The 18492-nt window shown below is 42.0% G+C and overlaps 1 protein-coding gene across 4 annotated transcripts in view; it reads left to right on the top strand.

Moving 5' to 3' along the window:
- Positions 1 to 18492, top strand: part of KIAA0930 (KIAA0930 ortholog) — a 147968-nt gene that overhangs the window by 17278 nt on the left and 112198 nt on the right. For all 4 annotated transcript variants that reach the window (XR_008437150.1, XR_008437151.1, XM_053977795.1 and 1 more), the window contains exon 2: positions 5612 to 5760. Coding sequence is in view for 2 of the 4 variants with exons in the window: in XM_053977795.1 (XP_053833770.1) it covers positions 5612 to 5760 (149 nt within the window). In the remaining 2 variants the exon portion in view is untranslated. The remainder of the gene's footprint in view (positions 1 to 5611; positions 5761 to 18492) is intronic.

The following is an 18492-nucleotide window of genomic DNA, read 5'->3' as shown; positions in this document are numbered from 1 at the left end:
GCGGTAAAATACCGTGTGGTCCTGCATGAAAGGGGAAAGTAATGCTGCTTGACCAAATCACAGAATCACAGAATAACGAGGTTGGAAGAGACCTCCAAGATCATCAAGTCCCACCTATGCCCTAACACCTCAACTAGACTATAGCACCAAGTGCCATGCCCAGTCTTTTTTTAAACACATCCAGAGATGGTGATTCTACCACCTCCCTGGAAAGACAATTCCAGTACTTTATTATTCTTTTGGTGAAATTTTTTTTCCTAATATCCAACCTGTACCTTCCCTGATGTAGCTTGAGACTGTGTCCTCTTGTTCTGTCAGTTGCTGCCGGGTAGAAGAGACCGACCCCAGCTGTCTGCAACCTCCCTTCAGGAAGTTGTAAAGAGCAATAAGGTCACCTCTAAGCCTTCTCTTCTCCAGGCTAAACAACCCCAGCTCCTTCAAATGTTCCTCATAGGGCTTGTGTTCCAATCTCTCATCAGCTTTATTTTCTGTACCTGTGGGATAGTGCCAGTGGCATGAAGGTTGGAGGTGGGCATCACCAGTGTCTGACACAAGGAAAGGGATGACACCTGCCAGGTCCTTGCCTTGGCTTATGGCTGGCAAGGAAGGACAAGATTATGGGCATTTGGGCTCCTGGGTTCTTTGGGTTTGTTTTATCCCATGGATTCTGTGTTTTGTAAAGTGGAGCTCAGGCTTCCCCTGTGCCAGAGGTGCTGAGCAGGTGTTCCATGGTCATGCCTCTGTTTCTTGCCATTTTTGGGGATTTGTTGTCTGTGAGACTTCCCTTCCCCAGGTGGGCATGGTTGGAAGTGACCCAAGGGTTCAGAAGGCATTGGGGTTGTTCTGGTGAGAGATGTGTGTGCTTGGGACCCTTTGCAGAGGCCTGGGAAGCAGAGACTGCTGCAAGCCAAATGCCTCCATAGTCAGGGCATTTGGGGAGGGTCATCTTATTACTAGGAGGCACAACGTGACAACACCTGACCTCCAATCAAGATGTAAGACAGTGATCTCCACCAATGGATGGCAGAGAAGGATCTGACTGACAAAAATTTGGGCGGGACTAAGGGTAGAAAAGGCAGAGCATCCGTTTTGCAGGAGAACACGTGGCTGCTGGTCACGGAGACCCCCAGCGCTGTAATTTTTCCTTGTTCAGTCCTTTGTTGTATTTTGGTTAAGGTTTAATAAACCTTTGAAATTTTAGAAGTGAGTGTTGTTTCTCACAAGGGTACGGAGGAGGGTAGTGTCTGTGACATCTGTCTTGCCCCTGTTGCTGCTGTTACCATGATGCCTTCCTTTTTTAGCCAAAGTTCTGCCAGTAAAATTTTTTCCTTCTGTGTCACCTGCCTTCCAACTATTGCTTGCCACTGAACTTCTGGAAGTTCACTGGAGTCCTGTTTTTATAAGGTCAAACTAAAGGGATTAAATGGTGTCACTGTATTAGTCTTGGGAAGAAGCCTGAACTTGAGATTTCTGATGATCTGGTTAGCTGGCAACTATCTCTAGAGAGGGAACATCCATTCTGATTTTATGCAGTCATAATTACAATCTTACAACATCAAATGTAGTGTTCATACATGTGAAGCATTTCTTATATTGTCCTTGCAGAATACTTGGCTAAACTCAGAACAAAAGTTAAGTACAGTGGGAATTGCTGAGAACTCTCATTTCATCACCATGCTGAGGTTGTAAAGATCTTCATCAGTGTTTCATTAACTCCTAAACATCTAAGGATAGTTATTTTACAGATGATCACTGTAGTAGTGTTGGATGAAATTAGTTTTATAATGTTTCACAATGAGTATCTCCTGGCAGACTAAAGGAATAAAAGCAGAGCAAGAAACCTTGTCTAGCTGAAATTATTGTTCTTCTAAGCTCTGAGTGGTACATGCTAAAAAAATTATTATCCACTGAATGAGAAGTCTTTTATTCTATTCTTTTGAAGCAAAATAATAACCTGACACTTCCTTTTATCCAGTGACTTTTTAGAAAGCATTAAAAAAATAAATTCACAATTTCCTATGTGGATATGAAGTCAGTTGCCTGAAATGAATGTTCAGTATAAAAACCTAATAGGTAAGAAGAAAGACATTTATTGAAAAGCAGTTGGCATAAATTTTACTTCTAATGAGGATAAAATACATGTAAATGAATAGTTACAGTAATTGTTGTAGTTAGGATTTGTTAATGACAAAAGTCTCATAATTATATAACCAACTTTGGGTTTATTAAGATTTATAGCCTGAACTCTTAATTCCATTTTACTCCTTTAGAAGTGGAATTTGCTAGGGGAGGAGCGTTTTCAAGACACTGACTTGCTACATGCTCTCAGCTACAGATGTTTCCAATTTTCTTCTTTGCAAAGCTGGAAGGATTCCCATGAGAAGCTGTAAATGACCAAAATTACTGTAATGTGGGGATCTAATAGTTGAAGGCATTCCTGAGTGGACATACTGGATCTGACAGTTTCTGGTTTTAAATTGTAATAGATTTTCTCCCTCTCAAGTTTTAAGAAGTTCTGGTTACAAATAAAAATGTTTTGTCTCCTTTGCAAGTTAATGCAATTTAATAGTAGATTTTAAAGGCTATTTCTTCTTGTGTGCTGTTGCACATCCTTTCTGCTTCTCCTAGAATTGAATAAAAGCAGCTCTTTTGCTGTGGTTTGGCTCTTTTTGGCCTCAAGACGAGTCCTTCAGCTACTGCAGTCACAACAGTCACAGCATCCTTAGGCTGGTTTTAATTACGGCAGAATCTGCAAGCATCTCTGAAGCATGGAGAAGAGGTTTACATCTCATCAGCTGTAGGTGGGGTTGAAATTGACAGTGATGCAATGTGGCTCTAAGGGTTTCCAGGGTTTTTCCCCTGCATTGTGCTGCAGTGCTGAAATAGGTTCAGTGCTGCAGCGCTTTTGTCTCCAGGTTTTCTGTTTAGACTCAGGTTGAATCCGTGGAATCACTTTGTTCTGTGGTCCCCAGCAAGGGTAAAAGTGCACAGAAAGTCCTGGTATTCTTCCCAGTTCTATTCTCCTGCAGGTATAACTACCCAGAAATGTATATGCTAAATATATATGCTGTAACCACCCCTAAATACTTAGGTGAGCACAGTAAATTCCTGTGGTTTATAGTCAGAAACACACCTGATGGTGTCAGCAGCTCATGGACAGTTTCTCAGAGTTTTGCGTGTACTGTAAAAATCTAGAAGTGATTACTAAACTCTTTTTTATAATGCTGGATTTAGGTAACTTGATTTTGCATTATAAATCTAGGAGTGCCTTGCCTAGACTAATTTTGTTTCCTTGTCTAAGGAGCAAACCAAAGCAATGTGTTTCTGAACACTAGAGCACTTTCAGAGATGGTTCTTACAGAATGCACATTCATTTTTTAGTTTTTCCTTTGTCTTTCTTAGAACTTCAGAGGAACTCAGGGCAATCCTCTTTCCTCCTCTTTCCCCATCTAATTAAGGTTGAGAATTCAGGTACTCTAACCCCATGAGATTTAAAAAGTTTCTTTGAGGCTCTTAGTTAATCATGATGAACGTGTGCCATTTTCTGCTCTTTGCTAAATATAGAGGCGGGACTGGGTCATGGTGTCCTCGGCTGTCACGGGTGCCCCAGGAACTTTCTTAACCAAGCTGAGCTTTTGTCTGAGCTGCAGGGATTTTTGCCTTCACTATTCCAGCTGAGGGTGCTGCTCCTGAACTTCGTGGCTTGAACGCTTAGGAATCAGCTTTGAATTTCCAGCCTGCGTATGTGTCAGTGGCTAGTTTAGAGCCATTTGGCCTTGTGTCAGTGAGGTTTATCCTTAAACCTGAATAGTTCTTTTTCTCTCCTTGATATTCCTGTATGAATATACAGACCAGTGATAATCCTGTCCTTTTTCAGACTGGTTATGTGAGTCCAAACACACTGGAATCCACTCTTGCGTGCTCTCAGGTGTAGCTATTTGCTGTACACAGTCCTGTTCATCTGTGCCCTAAGGAGACATTCCCATGATGAAGATGCCCAGGATCCCGTATCTGATCTCTCCAGCACTTGATTCCATTTATCCACTGGAAAAAAAAATGGATAGTCCTTAAGTATTCAAGTATTTAGTGCAGATTTTATTCAGGATTGCACATTATGTTCCATGCTGCCTTAAGTAATTGAAACTACTTCACTGCAGTCATGCAAATAAAGTAATTGCAGTGTGGCCTGGAATTAACCTGTGCTGGGAACTAACTACCTTGGCTGTTTTCTGTTCTCCCTCAGCCTTTCCTTTTTTTTTTTTTTTTTTTTTAATCAACTAGATACATATTTTCAAATACTGTCCTGCTTGATGTTGATTAACATATTCTACACATGGTCTGTCAGTGGATTTTTACTGTGGTTTCAGTATTGCTTTTTTATTTAGTTTGGAGACACAATCTTTTTCTTTCAGTCACACATTTGTCTCCTAAAATTTTGAAAGTCTAATCTCCTGGCCACCCCAGTAATTAAAGATTGGAAGAAAGATTTGTCTGGCAAATACTGCACATGGAGTGAAGTAGGAAAATGTGCTGAGGATGTCCTGTAAAGGATAGATGTTCTGGAGGAGGGGTTGGCAGTTGCATGTGTGTACATACACCTCCACCTGTCTTGCTGTCTTGTTCATAATGACCATCCATTATCCCCACTATCTATTTTAGTTTTTTTTTGTTTGTCAGCAATATAATTATTAGTATTTTTTTAGTGTTTCTCTCCTCACATGTTTAAAACAGCTTGATTATAACAGCCAGTTATCACTCAGTAGGGCTTTGGGGAGGGGATGCAATCACTCCATGGAGTAGTAATCAGCTCCCCTATCACCAGGCACAGGACTGTGTTCTCTTATCATCTTTAGGAATACAAAAGGTGCAGCCCCCTTTGCTGTTTTATTACAGCTAAGAGCTTTGAAGAGTTTCACAAAAGGAGATGTCACCTCTACTGTGCCTCCTTTTCTTGGGGAGAGGCCAACTGCAGTGCTATTGCTGATGCTGATGTCATTCGTCTCCTTGAATAAGACTTTGTGGCATCTTCCTTCTCCCATTTTTGTCCTTCTCCTGCCACTTTTTATTGTGTAATTAGGATTCAAGGCTTGTGAACTTGTGGTTTCCTTGAGTTGGATTTTGTTTCTTTGTCAGAGAGAGGGTGAATTACAGTCACAGGTACATTCTTGTTTCAGTGTATTGGTTTAAGGAAGGTATCAGCTGCTAGTTCCTGAAGGACTGTCTGTAATCCCCAAGACCCCATGAGAAACCTGTAGGCACCTTGTGGCTTCAGATCAATAACTGTAGCATGTACTGTCACCACATGTCTTTGAAAGTGCTCGAGTGTGGCCTTGATGTGTTCTTCCTCAGTGCATTGGCCCTGCACTTCTTCACAGCAGGGGCAGAGCCAGGGTCTGCTCCTGGGCCCTGGCCTGTGCTTGTGGGGCAGATTGGTTGCTGGAATGTGCTTGACAATGTCCCAAGATAGCCTGTGGGCTCAGGCCAAGCGACAGCACCGGGTCTGTGCACCACAGAAGAACTTACAACTACAGTTCTGGTGTTGTGTTAAGCACAAGCAAAAATGGCATCCTCATTCACAACTCTTACGTCTCCTTTCTTCTGTACCTCTTAGGGTGTTTCAAAGATGACCGTATTGTGTTCTGGACTTGGATGTTTTCAACCTATTTCATGGAGAAGTGGGCCCCCCGGCAGGACGATATGCTCTTCTATGTCCGTCGGAAACTGTCCTACGTCAGTGGGGAGAGTACTGAGGGTAAAAAGGTGAGTAATGATGTATTTTAACTTGGGAAGCATAAGGTAGCATGAGATTTGGTGCTATGGGGTACCTGACACATCTGAAGAATTGCAAACCGAGGATAAGGAATTTCCAGCTCTGCTCACCGCAAGTTGTTACACAAAATTGATCCATAAGGAAATACCATGGTTAAGGTTGTGAATGCCAGGTGACCCTGCCTTGGTGGGGGGTTGGACTGGATGATCCCGTAACATCAGTGTAAGTGAGGTGCGCTACTGTAGACTTGACAAAAATCAGAAAGCTTGCCTGCCTTTTTGGAAAGCTGATTTTCATTCTGCCTTTCAGTGATGATGCTTTATAAACTCAAAGCACAATTCTGTAGGAAGAGAGAAGAAAAGGAGAAGAGAGATGGTCACACTGGTATTTCTTGAAGAAAACTGGCTGAGATTACCAGAGTATCAGGAATGAACATCTGTTGGATGTTCTCAGTAGCAGAACACAAGCAACCTCCTGGAGCTGGGATACAGTAATGGCAAACAGCAGAGAAACTACTGTATTCTCATAGCCTGCATTTAAGACAATGTGCCCCTCATAAAGAGCTATTGTTCTGTTCCTTGCAAACAGAATCAGGTTATCCTAGTGCTGCTGCACGGGTATTTTCCCATGAGAGATCTTAGAAACTTCTTAGCATTCCATGGCAGTTTTCATCTTAGGTGGGGGAAACAGAAGCGAGAGGTAGAATGGGTTTATTGGGAATTAAGGTTGGTGGCTGTAGGAAGATAAATGGGGGTGGAAAAGACCGAGATTGATTTCCTGACACGTGTAAATAATTGGCACTGTTGTTGAATCACAGGTGTTTGTGCATTCTCTGGGTTCATATGTGGTGGTGTAAAGACCCACAGTTGTCAGCTCCCTTGAGAAAAAGAGTCCAGAAGGTTTTCCCACACTTTTGATGAAGATACAGAAAATTGACAGAATTATCTTCTCTCTGGCCCTCCAACTTCCATCATGACAACCACTAAGGAGAAGATGGAAAAATATGGTTCTTTCTCTATCAGATGAGTGGTTTAGTCTTCAGCTAGTGTATTTGGAGCTTTACGACTTGTGGGGGAAACTTCCATCCTGATTGTTGTTTCAGTGACTATAAAACCATCCCTGTTTCACATCAAATCATATTATGGCTTTATTCAGCCTGGTAAAAGCATGAGTTGTTTAATCTCTTGTCCTTCTCAACAAGGAAAGTGAATCCCAGATTTAAGCCTAGTTGCTTAAATCCATTCACGGACCGCTGATCAATCTGTTTAACTGATTCATTAGCTTAAAGTGTCTGAACCTCTTGTGGATAGGTGACAGTGACATAAACCCTTGTATTTGCTCTCAGAGCATTATTTAAGCTTTTTAAGACACCGTAAATAATTTTCATTTGTGACGAGGTTGCATAAGTGGTGGTTACCACAAAATCAGCATTAGTGAATTGTGTGTGGTAACAGCTGGGATGGGGAGTGGGCCTTTATAGCACACATAACTCTCCTGTGGCTGGCTGTATTTTGCATGGCTTCTGAGAATTAAACCTTTCCTGTGACTTTGAAGTACTTCATTTGCTTTGTGAAACTTCATAGTTGGTGATTCATTGGTACTTGTTCAGCTGTCCTCCTGTTTGATTTCACTTGACTGCTTTGTAGTTCCAACTTCTCTTTTATCTGATTTTTGAGCCTGCCCAGTGCAGTGAGGCGCCAAACAACTACTCCTACACATCAAATTATGACTACTTGGTTTTTTAATTTACTTTGTAGTTTTGGACATTCTTCCATGAAAAATGATGCCAAAATGCCAAAGTCATATTGTTAAAGGGGAGGGAGATGGAGACTGGTATCTGTCGGAGCTGGATAGAAGTGCAAGCCTCCCTGCCACCCACCAAGCTGTGCTGTCATTTAGGTTTCCAGGGGTAGACTCAAAAGGCAAATGAAGGGGAGAGTTCAGAGTTGTTTGGGGACATTAAGGACTAGAACTGGAGCTGTGCTATTGGCTCCTGCTTTATGCCAGGCTGAGCCAGATGCTCTGGTGATGATTCCTTCATGGACCACATTGATGATGTTGTAGTCTGGGTGTACAGTGAAGCAAGTTCATTGTAGTTATTCCACAAACACTACTACATATGTGCTCTGTGCTTAGCTGGCTGCTGCAGGTTTTGGCTGAAGAATGCTGGCAGAGGTGACTCGATGCCATGTCAGCTCAGCACATTAGTTTATGTTCATGAAAATAAGATCTGTGCAGCTTTGAGGATAGCAATCATCATACTGATGACAATGACAAAAGGGGTTGAGTGGGGAGGTGCTGTTTGTCTGAATGCTGACAGTGGTGGTGTTTGTTTATGTCATTTCCATGCCCTGGTGTGATGGTATGTGTCAGTGGGAAACAAGTGTCAATGAATCCAGTGGTTCCCAGGCTTTGATGCCTGAACTGTGTGATTAAAAGTAGCTCCTGCTTGTGGGTTTGGGTTTTTCCGTGCTTACTGGAGCTGGAAGAGGGTTGGCAATAACATTTGATTTTAAATTGAAGTGTAATAGAGGATAAGCAGAAAAAAGCCTGATAGGATCGAGATTAAACATTCTGCTCAGTTTTAAGACTGAATGAGAAGGGCTTTGGATGCAGCTTAGTCACGACAGCTTGAAGTAATAAATTGTACCACTTGGTATGTCCAGTAGGTGCTGGTGGTAAACTTCTCTACCATCATAAATTTTATTTTTAAAGGCCTTTTAAATTATCTGCTTTGCACTCTGCCTGGTCTAAATGACTTTCCATTTGCTTCTCCTTTCCTTCCCACCAATTTCTAAACTGAGCATAGATGGGTGAAACAGCAATTAAGCTCCTAATATGTGAATGCCAGGGAAGAACTTCCATACTGAATTCTGGGCTATATCCACTACACAGACTCTTGGATGCTAGAGAAGTACATTTAATTCTGTCTTTTCTTGGCATGTCACAGTGACACTCTTGCAGTTTTTCTTGCCAAGTTTTGAAAATACATCTTCTCTTGGTGTTTTTAAGCAAAACCACAGACCCCCCACCTTGTATCAGGCTCTTTGCAGACCAAGGCACTATGTAGCATAGCTTTTTGCAAGGTTAAGGACTTTAGCAGGGTTTTGTAAAGTGGAATCCCTTTGAATTGTCACTCTTTATTAAGTCAAGACTCAAAACCAGCTTTGCTGCTGCTTCTCATGCCAGCTGATGTGACCTACTGGAAAATGTAAGCCCCTATCCTCACTTCCAAAGGGTCTTGGACATTGCAGGTGTGAAAGGTTAACATAGTTGGACTTAGGATTATGATTTTAAAATGCTGTTAGGTCAAGATTGAATATCTCTGATCTTTTTGTGGAGAGCAGCTTTACTTTCTCCTGGGAATCCAAAAGATGCAAGTATGCAGTGTTACACAGCTGGGAAAGAAAGATAAAACTTCAGTGATAGACCAGCAAGTTGTATTCTGCCTTTCATTGTGCCTTGTCACCTGAAAAGGTGCCATATCTATAGAGCAAAGCAATAAAAAAGATAAATGTAAGATACCCTGGGCATATGTTCTGAGCTTGCCCGGATATTGGAGTAGTTCCTATTTTCTTCAGCATCCTATGAATGTGGAGGAGTAGAGTTGCTGCCAAATGCACAGGATAGTCATTAGGCCTGTTAAGTCTCCAAAAAACTTAAGCTATCGATGTTGAGACTGCAGCTTCAGAGACAGAACTGGACAGAGCCATGGTTTACATGTTATGTACATCTGGACCTGTGACTCAACAAACACTGCTTGTGGTGTGACCAGTCAGTTTCCAAACCTAAATTATTTCAGGCACATGACTCGCACAGGAAATCACAGGATTTTCCTAACTGAATCCATAAGTCACTGTCCCTGTCTGGCTGCCTGGAAGATTCAACAACCTGAACTCAGCATCTAATAAAAATACAAGTTTTAAGAATCTTTCATTGCTGGCTCTGTTCCAGTGTTAGGGTTTTTTCAGCAGTGCAAGCAAACAGGATGTCTCCAGAAGAGCTCTATGCTATACTTCATGACAGTCCCATGCCACCACCCAAATGCTGAAGAGAAAACAAATGGCAAAAAATTGAATCTTTTTTGTTGAATAAGTTTTATCCTTGTTCATGGGTAGTATGAGGGAACAATTACTCCAACACATCCAAGTTGACACAGAATCGGCCGTTGTGCCTCAGCTCTTCCATTGTGCTGAACTTGCAGAGGTGTTGCAGTGAGCAGGAGCACTGGCTCCTGCAGAGCTCAACATCCACACAATGCTTTCATTTTGGAACATGAAAAAGGAACCCAGGCATTATCAGATTGATACTCTGATTTTTTTTGTAAGGAGCTCAACATCTTCAGTGTAAAGACCTTTCTTTTGCAGTTCCCCTTGCCAGAAATCCCTGTGCATTCTTGTGCTACTTTGATTGTCTAAATGTGTGAGCAAGTGTACAGCTGAAATACTTTCACAGTATGACAGTCACAAAATTCCAGACTCAGGAAGGGGTGTGGGCTGCGAGGGCATTTTCAATGAATTGCTTTATATTGCTTCCAGTCTCTGAAGAACTCTTCTTAAGCAGTCAAATTGGGTGACAATAAAACCAGATTCAGATGTGATTTTAATATGAATGGCACTGAAACGTGGCAGCCAAGAAGATGCTCTTTCTCTGCTATAGAGAGCAACTTCACTGGGAAGGGAAGAAGCCCAGACTCAGTTTTCTTATCTGATGAATTGTGCTGAATAATTCAGTATCAGAAACGCATCATATCTGTCTGAGTCACTGGGGATTTGAGGGACAGAAGGGCACTGCTAGGCTGGGCTTGCATCCTGGAAAAGCTAAAAGCGTCTGCTTGGAGTTCCCCAAAAACCTCATGAAGCCACTGGTTCATCAGAGCACTTAGTGGATTTGATCTGTGGGTTACAGGCTGGTCAAATTGCTTATTAGAGGTATGTGAAGGTCTGGGTTCAGTGTTGAAATTAATATGCAATTGAATTGGAGCTCTGGAATATCGTCATCAAGTTTGTAGTAACATTGGTAATTAGAACTTGAATGATTTGATGTCTGCACCAGGGTTTCACCCACCCTGTCTTCCAGTCACTAATCCAGTTTATGCATTTCTGTAATCAACAGAGATGGTTTCAAACACACTGATTTATTACCATTCTGTAATGGTCTTTCTCCCATGACTGTGTCTGCTGCCTATGGATGTAACATATCTTCCTGAAGCCTGCTGACTGGATACTGCAGAAGGCACACACTCTGTGTTTTGCTTCAGGTGCTTGAGCTTCTCTAGGAGCTACAGATAGGCTGGAAAATAACAATACAGGAATAAGGTAACAGTGAGCAGCTTGTTTCAGCACCTGAAAATGCAGGTTACTCTATGGTCTGGGACCACGTTTGATAATGCTTAAATGGTCACACGTGTATCTCTTAGTTTATTTTGGAAAACTGATTTTGCAGATACATGGAGCGCTGGGGGAATGAAAGTTGGTGGGATTCACATTGTACAAGTGTGAGGCAGCAGCAAGGATGACTTTGTCAGGATCCCAAAACCAAGTCATTCTTGCCTCGCTGATACTGCAGAGCATATTTGAACTCCCAGCCCTGTCTTACTTAGCCACTGTCAACCATTGTCCTGATGCCACAACCAGGCTAAGGATAAACAGTTTCCACACCCATGTGACTTATGGTTTACACATTTTTGCTTTCCCCTCGATCATTTGATGAGCATCTTCGAGCATTCAGACCGCTCCAGTAATTTGAACAACTTGCACTTCTATTTTTCATCTTTTATACCTCTTCTGCTACTTCTGGAGTTACAAAGGCAGAACTCGATTTTTGGGGTCCTTTTCACTGAAGTAATTTCAATTATGGTTGGTTGAAGACAACTTTTAATTCTATGAGTCCTGTTAGCATTTCTCAGTTGTATAATTTACTCATTCTTATCATTTCAGAAACTTTCATGTACAGTGTGCAGATACTGAAAGCAGATGTGTAGGCTTGTTAAATCTTTCGTTTTCTATGGTTGTGACTTGCCGGAATGTCTTGTGCTTCTTGGAAAGAAGAAAACACAGTACATTCACTAGGTATTCCTTGTGATGTACTTTTGCAAGAGCTATAATTAACTTTAAGGTGATTTCCTTAATATTGAGATATAAATGTATGTAAGAGTGGGAAGAAAGTGAAAATTCAGTGAGAAAACACAATCTCAAGGCAATTGCAGGATCTAAAAAGGTTGGTTGGTGTGTGCCCTCAGATGGGGAGGGCAAGCAGTTTTTTGTTCTAGAGTGATGAAGGACAAAGGTTACAGGAGAGTTTTCTGTCTTTGAAGATGCAGGAAGCTGCTGTTTCTAGCTTCTTTGCCCTGCATGCCTTTTACTCTTGCTCTCATTAAGAGCTAAGTGGGATGTGACTTTTGAACTTCACCATTCAGTTCAGAGCTACTCATAGACCAATGTCTGTTCTTCCCCCAAAAGGACACTTGCCTGGGAGGAGAGGGTGCCAACAAATCAGATCTGGGAGATGTTTGCAGTGATACCTCACCTTCTCTAAAAGAGTTAGGGTAATGAGCAGTGTAATTAACCCTAAATTTCAGGGGCTGGACTTGACAAATCAGAGCACTTCTCATTCTAAGGTAAACTAAATTGTTAGCTCCAGGGTAGGTTAACTCCAGGGTAGTCTTAGGACATTAAGCCTCTACCTGCAACCAGATCCATAAGTGACAGGAGAAAGATTAGGTTGTAAGGAATTAGAGGAATTGCAGCAGCACTAAAACCCATGTGAATAGTGGGAATAGCTTTGCAGGATTGAATATCAAGAGGATTAAAGGCTACATGTGAGCTGACTTTGTTGTTTCAAGCTGAGACTGCAACTGCAGTTCAGTGGGGGACAGTGAGGGATCCGCTGTGCGGGTGCAGCTCCCTCGAAGAGCCCCAGGCTGAGTACCATCAGTACCTAGAAGGTACCAGGGTGGGATAATAAAGGGCTGAAAGATCTAGCGTATCTTACTCGGAGTTTTGTTCAAGGAAAAAAGCTCAGCTTCGCTCTCCTTCACAACTGTGTGAGGCTTTCTCCCTAAGAGCTTTTGGCTAGTTGCCTTGAGGTGGTTTTCTATTCTCTGATTGTCTGCTCTATGCTCAGAAAAGGTTGCTGTAGCTGTAAGGTGGGGATGGGGACAGGAAGCCTTGGGGCTCTTGCAAGGGCTTTTTTCAAAGCCTCACTCCCAGGCAATGGCTTTACTTTGTTCCTTAGCTAGCTTGGGTTTTTGTTAGCCTAGGCAAGAAGGTTTTTTCCCCTTTCCCTGGCTTTGGAGACTGCAACAGCAATCCTTCCGCAGCCTTTGTTTTTTTCCTGAACTGGTTTGGTTTTGGTCTGAGATGGGAGATTGGACAGGGACGAATCAGCCGGGGGACAGGCAGGAAGCCGAGGGGCCACTGCCCCTTGATCTCAGAACAGCCATCCCAGCGAAAGAAAGTGTATGGAAAATCACACTATGAAAAGCCATAAAGCAGACGGAAGAGTCCTGCAATTTATTTGAATAAAGGGAGAGAGCGTCCACTGGGGCACGCCTGTGGGGTTTTCCCCTCTCGAGATTTTGGAGGGTGCAGCCTCCTTCTATCCTAAACTCCCGGCCGCACGTTGCCCTCTTCCTTTCCCCATTGGCTGAGGTACTCTGAAGGTGCAGCCTTCCCAAACCTCTTGTCTTCTTCAGGAGTCAGACTGTCTGGGTTCTGCAACAAACGTGCTGCTTGACGTTAATAGACACATTAAGACCCATTTCAAAGACAGTAATACCTGTACCTTCACCCATCACACTGTTTGTAAAGATATCTTCCCTATCAAAAGGACCCCAAATCTACCAGTTTCATCTGCTGTGAAGAGGAGACCAACATCAGAGATTCACCAGGTTCCGATTTGGTTTTGATATAAAATTTTGATAGCCAAACTGAATTTTATTTCTATATCTTTTATTTTAAAGCAAGCAAGCAAGCAGCACTGGGTGGCTTTTTATTATACGTAAGCATTTAGTCACTCTGTTGCAATATTCCTTTAGCTTTACCTCAACTTCCTCTATTTTATTCTATTTTATTGATCAGTCGTTTTGCTACCTCATCTCTTTACTATACTTCTTCTATTTTGATGCTTTATTTGGCTATTCAGTCAGAAAGTTTCAGTTGCTGATTCTACTGCCAATTGACACGAATCACGAAAACATTTTCACAGTTTTGCCTGAGCTGCTGCGTGAACCCTTTTTATTTTTTCCTTCTCTGAGACAAAAGCCAACCGCCTTTTTTTTTCTTCTTCCCCACCATGTTGTGGCCATTGTGTTTTGTTTTTTTTTTCTCTGTCCCTGGCATTTTGGTTTTTTTTTTATTCTGGTGGGGTGGGGTGGGCAAGGTCTGACAGTTCAGTATCTAGCATTTATTCACCATTTTTTCTCATCCTGTATTGGCACTCTGTTTGTCAGTAAACAGTAGGTTTTTTCACTTTCATCCATTAGTGTTAATCTCTCACTGGCAGAAAGGGATTGTTGGAACCCTTTTTTGTTAGCGGAAACACTCATTCCAGAGTGTTCTTCTCCTAAACTTTCCTCTAAACCAAGACACTAGCACAGTTCCCGAAGTTTGTGATCGCTTGGTTGTGCAGAGTGGTTGTGGGCACAGAATCCAAGTAATTGACACAAAAGTGAATTTTTCAAAATGGTCGGTTTTTCTGCAACTGAACTTTGCTTCTTGCACAGTTTGCAGTTGCTTTATTGCAGTGGGCTTTGTTTCAGCTTTATAGCTATGGTGGGTGTCGAGTTGCCATAGCTACTGGGCATTATGCTGCCTTTATGTGGGCTCCAGAGTGTTCCAGGAGGATCAGGTGCAACTTCTGAATAATTGATAGTAGCCAGAAACAGAGAATAGGAATTTTGTCTTGGAGGGCATTCTTTACACTGTGCTCTGCTGTTACCACCAGTGAAAATTTCAGTAGCCATAATCCAAAGAAAGCTTCTCCATATAACATCTGAAAGAAAATTTATTTTTCATTTTAGGATATTGTTGAATACTGTTGTCCCCTTTGAAATATTATCTTGGGTATAAATATTCCAGTGGAGGCTTGTAACATCAGCTTCCCCAAGTGACAGGACTGGGAGTGCACCCTTCCCACAGGGCTTCTCTGCATGCTCCAGAAAATAGCAGGCTCCATTGATTTCTTTCTCACTTAGCAGAGACAGGGATGTCACTGGTGAACAGATGCATGAGCAGATGGATTTTGATGGCCAACTGGCCAGCCCAGCCTGTGTCCTGTTGAGTATCTGTTCTCCAGCACTGCTGGGTACCGACCGTGGCTCTGCACGTCTGGGGCTTCCCGGCTTGTTAAAACACAGGAAGCACAAGTCCTGGGATATTTGACATGCTGTTTTTTGGGGTTTCTTGGTGTGAGAAAATACCCTTTTCCTGTGCCAAAGGTCCAGGCAGCTCCTGAGATAGTCTTTCTTTTCCTGAATTGCATCATGCTGTTGATGTGTATAGAGAGGGAAGCCAGGAGTGACCAGTGTCTCCGTGTCTGGAGGTGGGGGGTTTTGTAAAAGAGCTTTGTGCTGCAGGGAAAGTTTGGACATGTTTTGGTGACTTTTGGCAGGTCATAGAACAGTGGGTTTAATGTTCTGCCCAGCTTAGGAATGTGTAATTAGAAATTAACTGTAACTGCAGTGTTAAAGTAAATACCTTTTTTTTTTTTTTTTTTTTTTGTCCTGCTGTGGCTTGATGGCTGACATTTAGCATTTAACACACCCCTTTTTTGTTGTACCTTGCATATTTTTAATGATTTTTTTCTTGTAAGATACCTGTCTGTATAACCAACCTTGCTGAAGCTGAAGGAAGTGCTACAGCTCAAGACAGACATTGCAAAGATTGTGGTGTTTGTCACACCACAGACCTGCATTGCTGCTGGTTTCAGGCACTCTTATGTGCAGTGTTTCCTTTTTTTAATGAATTACCTGCACCTTCTCCTCAAGAGCCAGATGAGCAATAATCACTGCACACAAACCCAGCCAAGCTGGGTAGCTTTTACTCAGACTGAATCTACCTTCTGCAAATCTCAAACTAGGCATCTGCTGGTAAAAACACCATGAAATGTTCAACCTAGAAAGAGTGCTCCGCATTAAATCAGGGTCGCATGCTTCCTAATTTTTTAAATTTTTTTTAATTGCAGAAATCAATATAACCCATCCTTTCCCCATTACTAGTGTATTAAATTAGCTTAGAACATTTGTGAGGCTGATTCAAACCTTAGGGTCTCCACATCTTTATCTGAAATAATATTTTGAAAGTTATAATGGTGTGTGTATGTATTTTATTCTTTTAGTTCACTTCGTTAGGAGCAAGCCTACTTGGATTTGAAGTGTTCAGGAACTATGGTGAAAGTAAAGAAACTGAAGGCCCTTTATCATTTGCATTCCAGTGGAGGTACACTGCTATCTGAGGTTATCAGACCCTTTCTGAGGACTCTTCTAAGCATTCCAGTAACATATTATAGCTTGAAGTACCTCCAAAGCACATTCTATCAGTGATAGCCTTGGTGACATTAGTCATGGAGATACTGCAGAAATCCATAAGTTTTGAGAATCCATTGGAGATACTACATTATAAGGGTACTGGAGAGCTGAGGTTTGGGATGAGAATTGATGTCCGTGTACAGTGGGGAAAAATAGATTTAAGTTTTGTTGCAGGAGGTGCCAAAGATGACTGCTTATGTCCCAAAGTTTGTTCTTGCTGTCTAACCAGGTGATTTGAATAAAAGGCTGCTTTAGTCATGAATTCTCTCTCCTTCACATCCATACACTGCCTTACTACAGTAGTACCTCTGGTGCTATATAAAATGGTTCAAGTTACTTGAAATGTGTGTGTTGAAAGGATACACATAGCAAAGTGGGTTTAATGTTCTGCCCAGCTTAGGAATGTGTAATTAGAAATCAACTGTAAATGCAATGTTAATGTAAATACTTTTTTTTTTTTTTTTTTTTTGTCCTGCTGTGGCTTGATGGCTGGTGTTTAGCATTTAACAGCACATCTGGTCTAGAGCCAGGTAAACAAGCACAAAGATAAGGCATGGCCAGGTGAGTCAGCAGCAGACCTGGAAAAGGCCCAGTGTCTCCTGGATGCCTGGCTGGGGCAGTTTTGTTTTCCTGGGAGGACTCAGCTGTCTGAAAGCCAGCATGTTCTCCAGTCTGTGGAGAGCTGTGATTCACAGAGATCCACTCTGCCCTGACCCGCAGGTTGTACACCAAGGAATCCTACCCTGAATTAGTGCACAGCAAAGAACGGTTAAAGAAAGCCCTTTTCCTGTCAATATCTGTGATAGACTTGCAAGGCATTCCATGAAAGAGTTGTTGAGCACTGGCATTGTAATTCCTGGGGAAAAGTTGTTCGTGTGTGAGTGAATTTCATCAGCAGAAAGAATTAGTGGCTGACTTCTGCAGAGGGAGGTTTAAACTTCAGTGTTACGAGGTGATTAATTGCTTCTTGGCTTAAAATAAAGGCTCCATGGATACAGAGGCAGGAGAGACTGAAACAGTGTCTGCTGTGCACTTGGTTTTGCTTTCCCTGGTGTTACTTAGAGCTGGAGTTTTACCCTGCCATTGCTCAGTCCTACCTTCACCCTGTTTTCTCACCACTTCTTTCATTCAGAGACAGGATGGCTATTGTTTCACAGGATATTTCTGGAATTTTGTTCATGTCATGTTTCTGTGCTTTTAGGCACAGAACTGCAAATATTACCTTTGTTCGGAGATGAATCTAAATTATATTTTTTCCTTCATCTGCTCACATCTTTAGTTTTTTTGCAGTAACTGTCATTAGTTTGTGTCATTATATTGCCAATAAAAAATCATGGATGGGAACCTTGGAAGAAATAAAAACAAACCAAAAGAAGAACGATGTCTACAAACCTTTAAAAAAATATTTCTGCGTTTAGAAATTAATGGTTAAGAACAGTGTGTTCAACTTTCATGGTATCTGATAATAGTGCCAATCCTGAAATTTTACTTTTTCCCTGTTCTTCACTATATTTTGGAATTCCAGCTTTATTTATTTTTATTCTAGTTTGTATTGGAAGTGTCAAGATACATTCACCTCAGTGTACTACCTCATCATTTTCTATTTGTCTCAGCTGCTTCAGTTTGTTAGGATAGGTAGAGTTGTTTCTATGTTCTGCGATTATTTGTGATTTTTCATTTGCTTGTTTTTTAGTACAGCTGAAAATCTTGCACGTAGTTGTGTCCAATCAGTAGTTGCAGTGTGAAACCTTTAGAAGAAGTTGCAGGATGTTGATGCTGGCAGGTGCCCACGGACACCTCTCCATCGCTGGGCAGGGCAGAGAAAATACAACAAAAGGCTTGTGGGTCAGGATAAGGGCAGGGAGAGGTTCCTCACCAGTTACTGTCACAGGCAAAACAGACTTAACTTAGGGAATTTAATTTAATTTATTACCAATGAAAAATAAAAATAAATCTTAAAAACACCTTCTCCCCACCCCTACCTTCTTCCTGGCCTTCTTTCCTGGTTTTCTCTACCTATTCACCCCTCCAGCAACACAGGGTCATGGGGAGTGGAGGTTATGGTAAGTTCCTCACACATTGCCTCCACATTTTTGTCCTTAGTGTGAGGGCTCATCACACTCTTTCCCTGATCTCAGGGTCCCTGAGTGGGGTCCTTCCCATGGGAGAGTCCTTCAGGAACTGCTCCAGTGTG

Source organism: Vidua macroura, chromosome 5 (genome assembly GCF_024509145.1).
Source record: "Vidua macroura isolate BioBank_ID:100142 chromosome 5, ASM2450914v1, whole genome shotgun sequence".
Lineage (NCBI taxonomy): Eukaryota > Metazoa > Chordata > Aves > Passeriformes > Viduidae > Vidua > Vidua macroura.
Note: the sequence above shows the minus strand (reverse complement) of the source record. Positions and strands in the feature narration are given on the sequence as shown.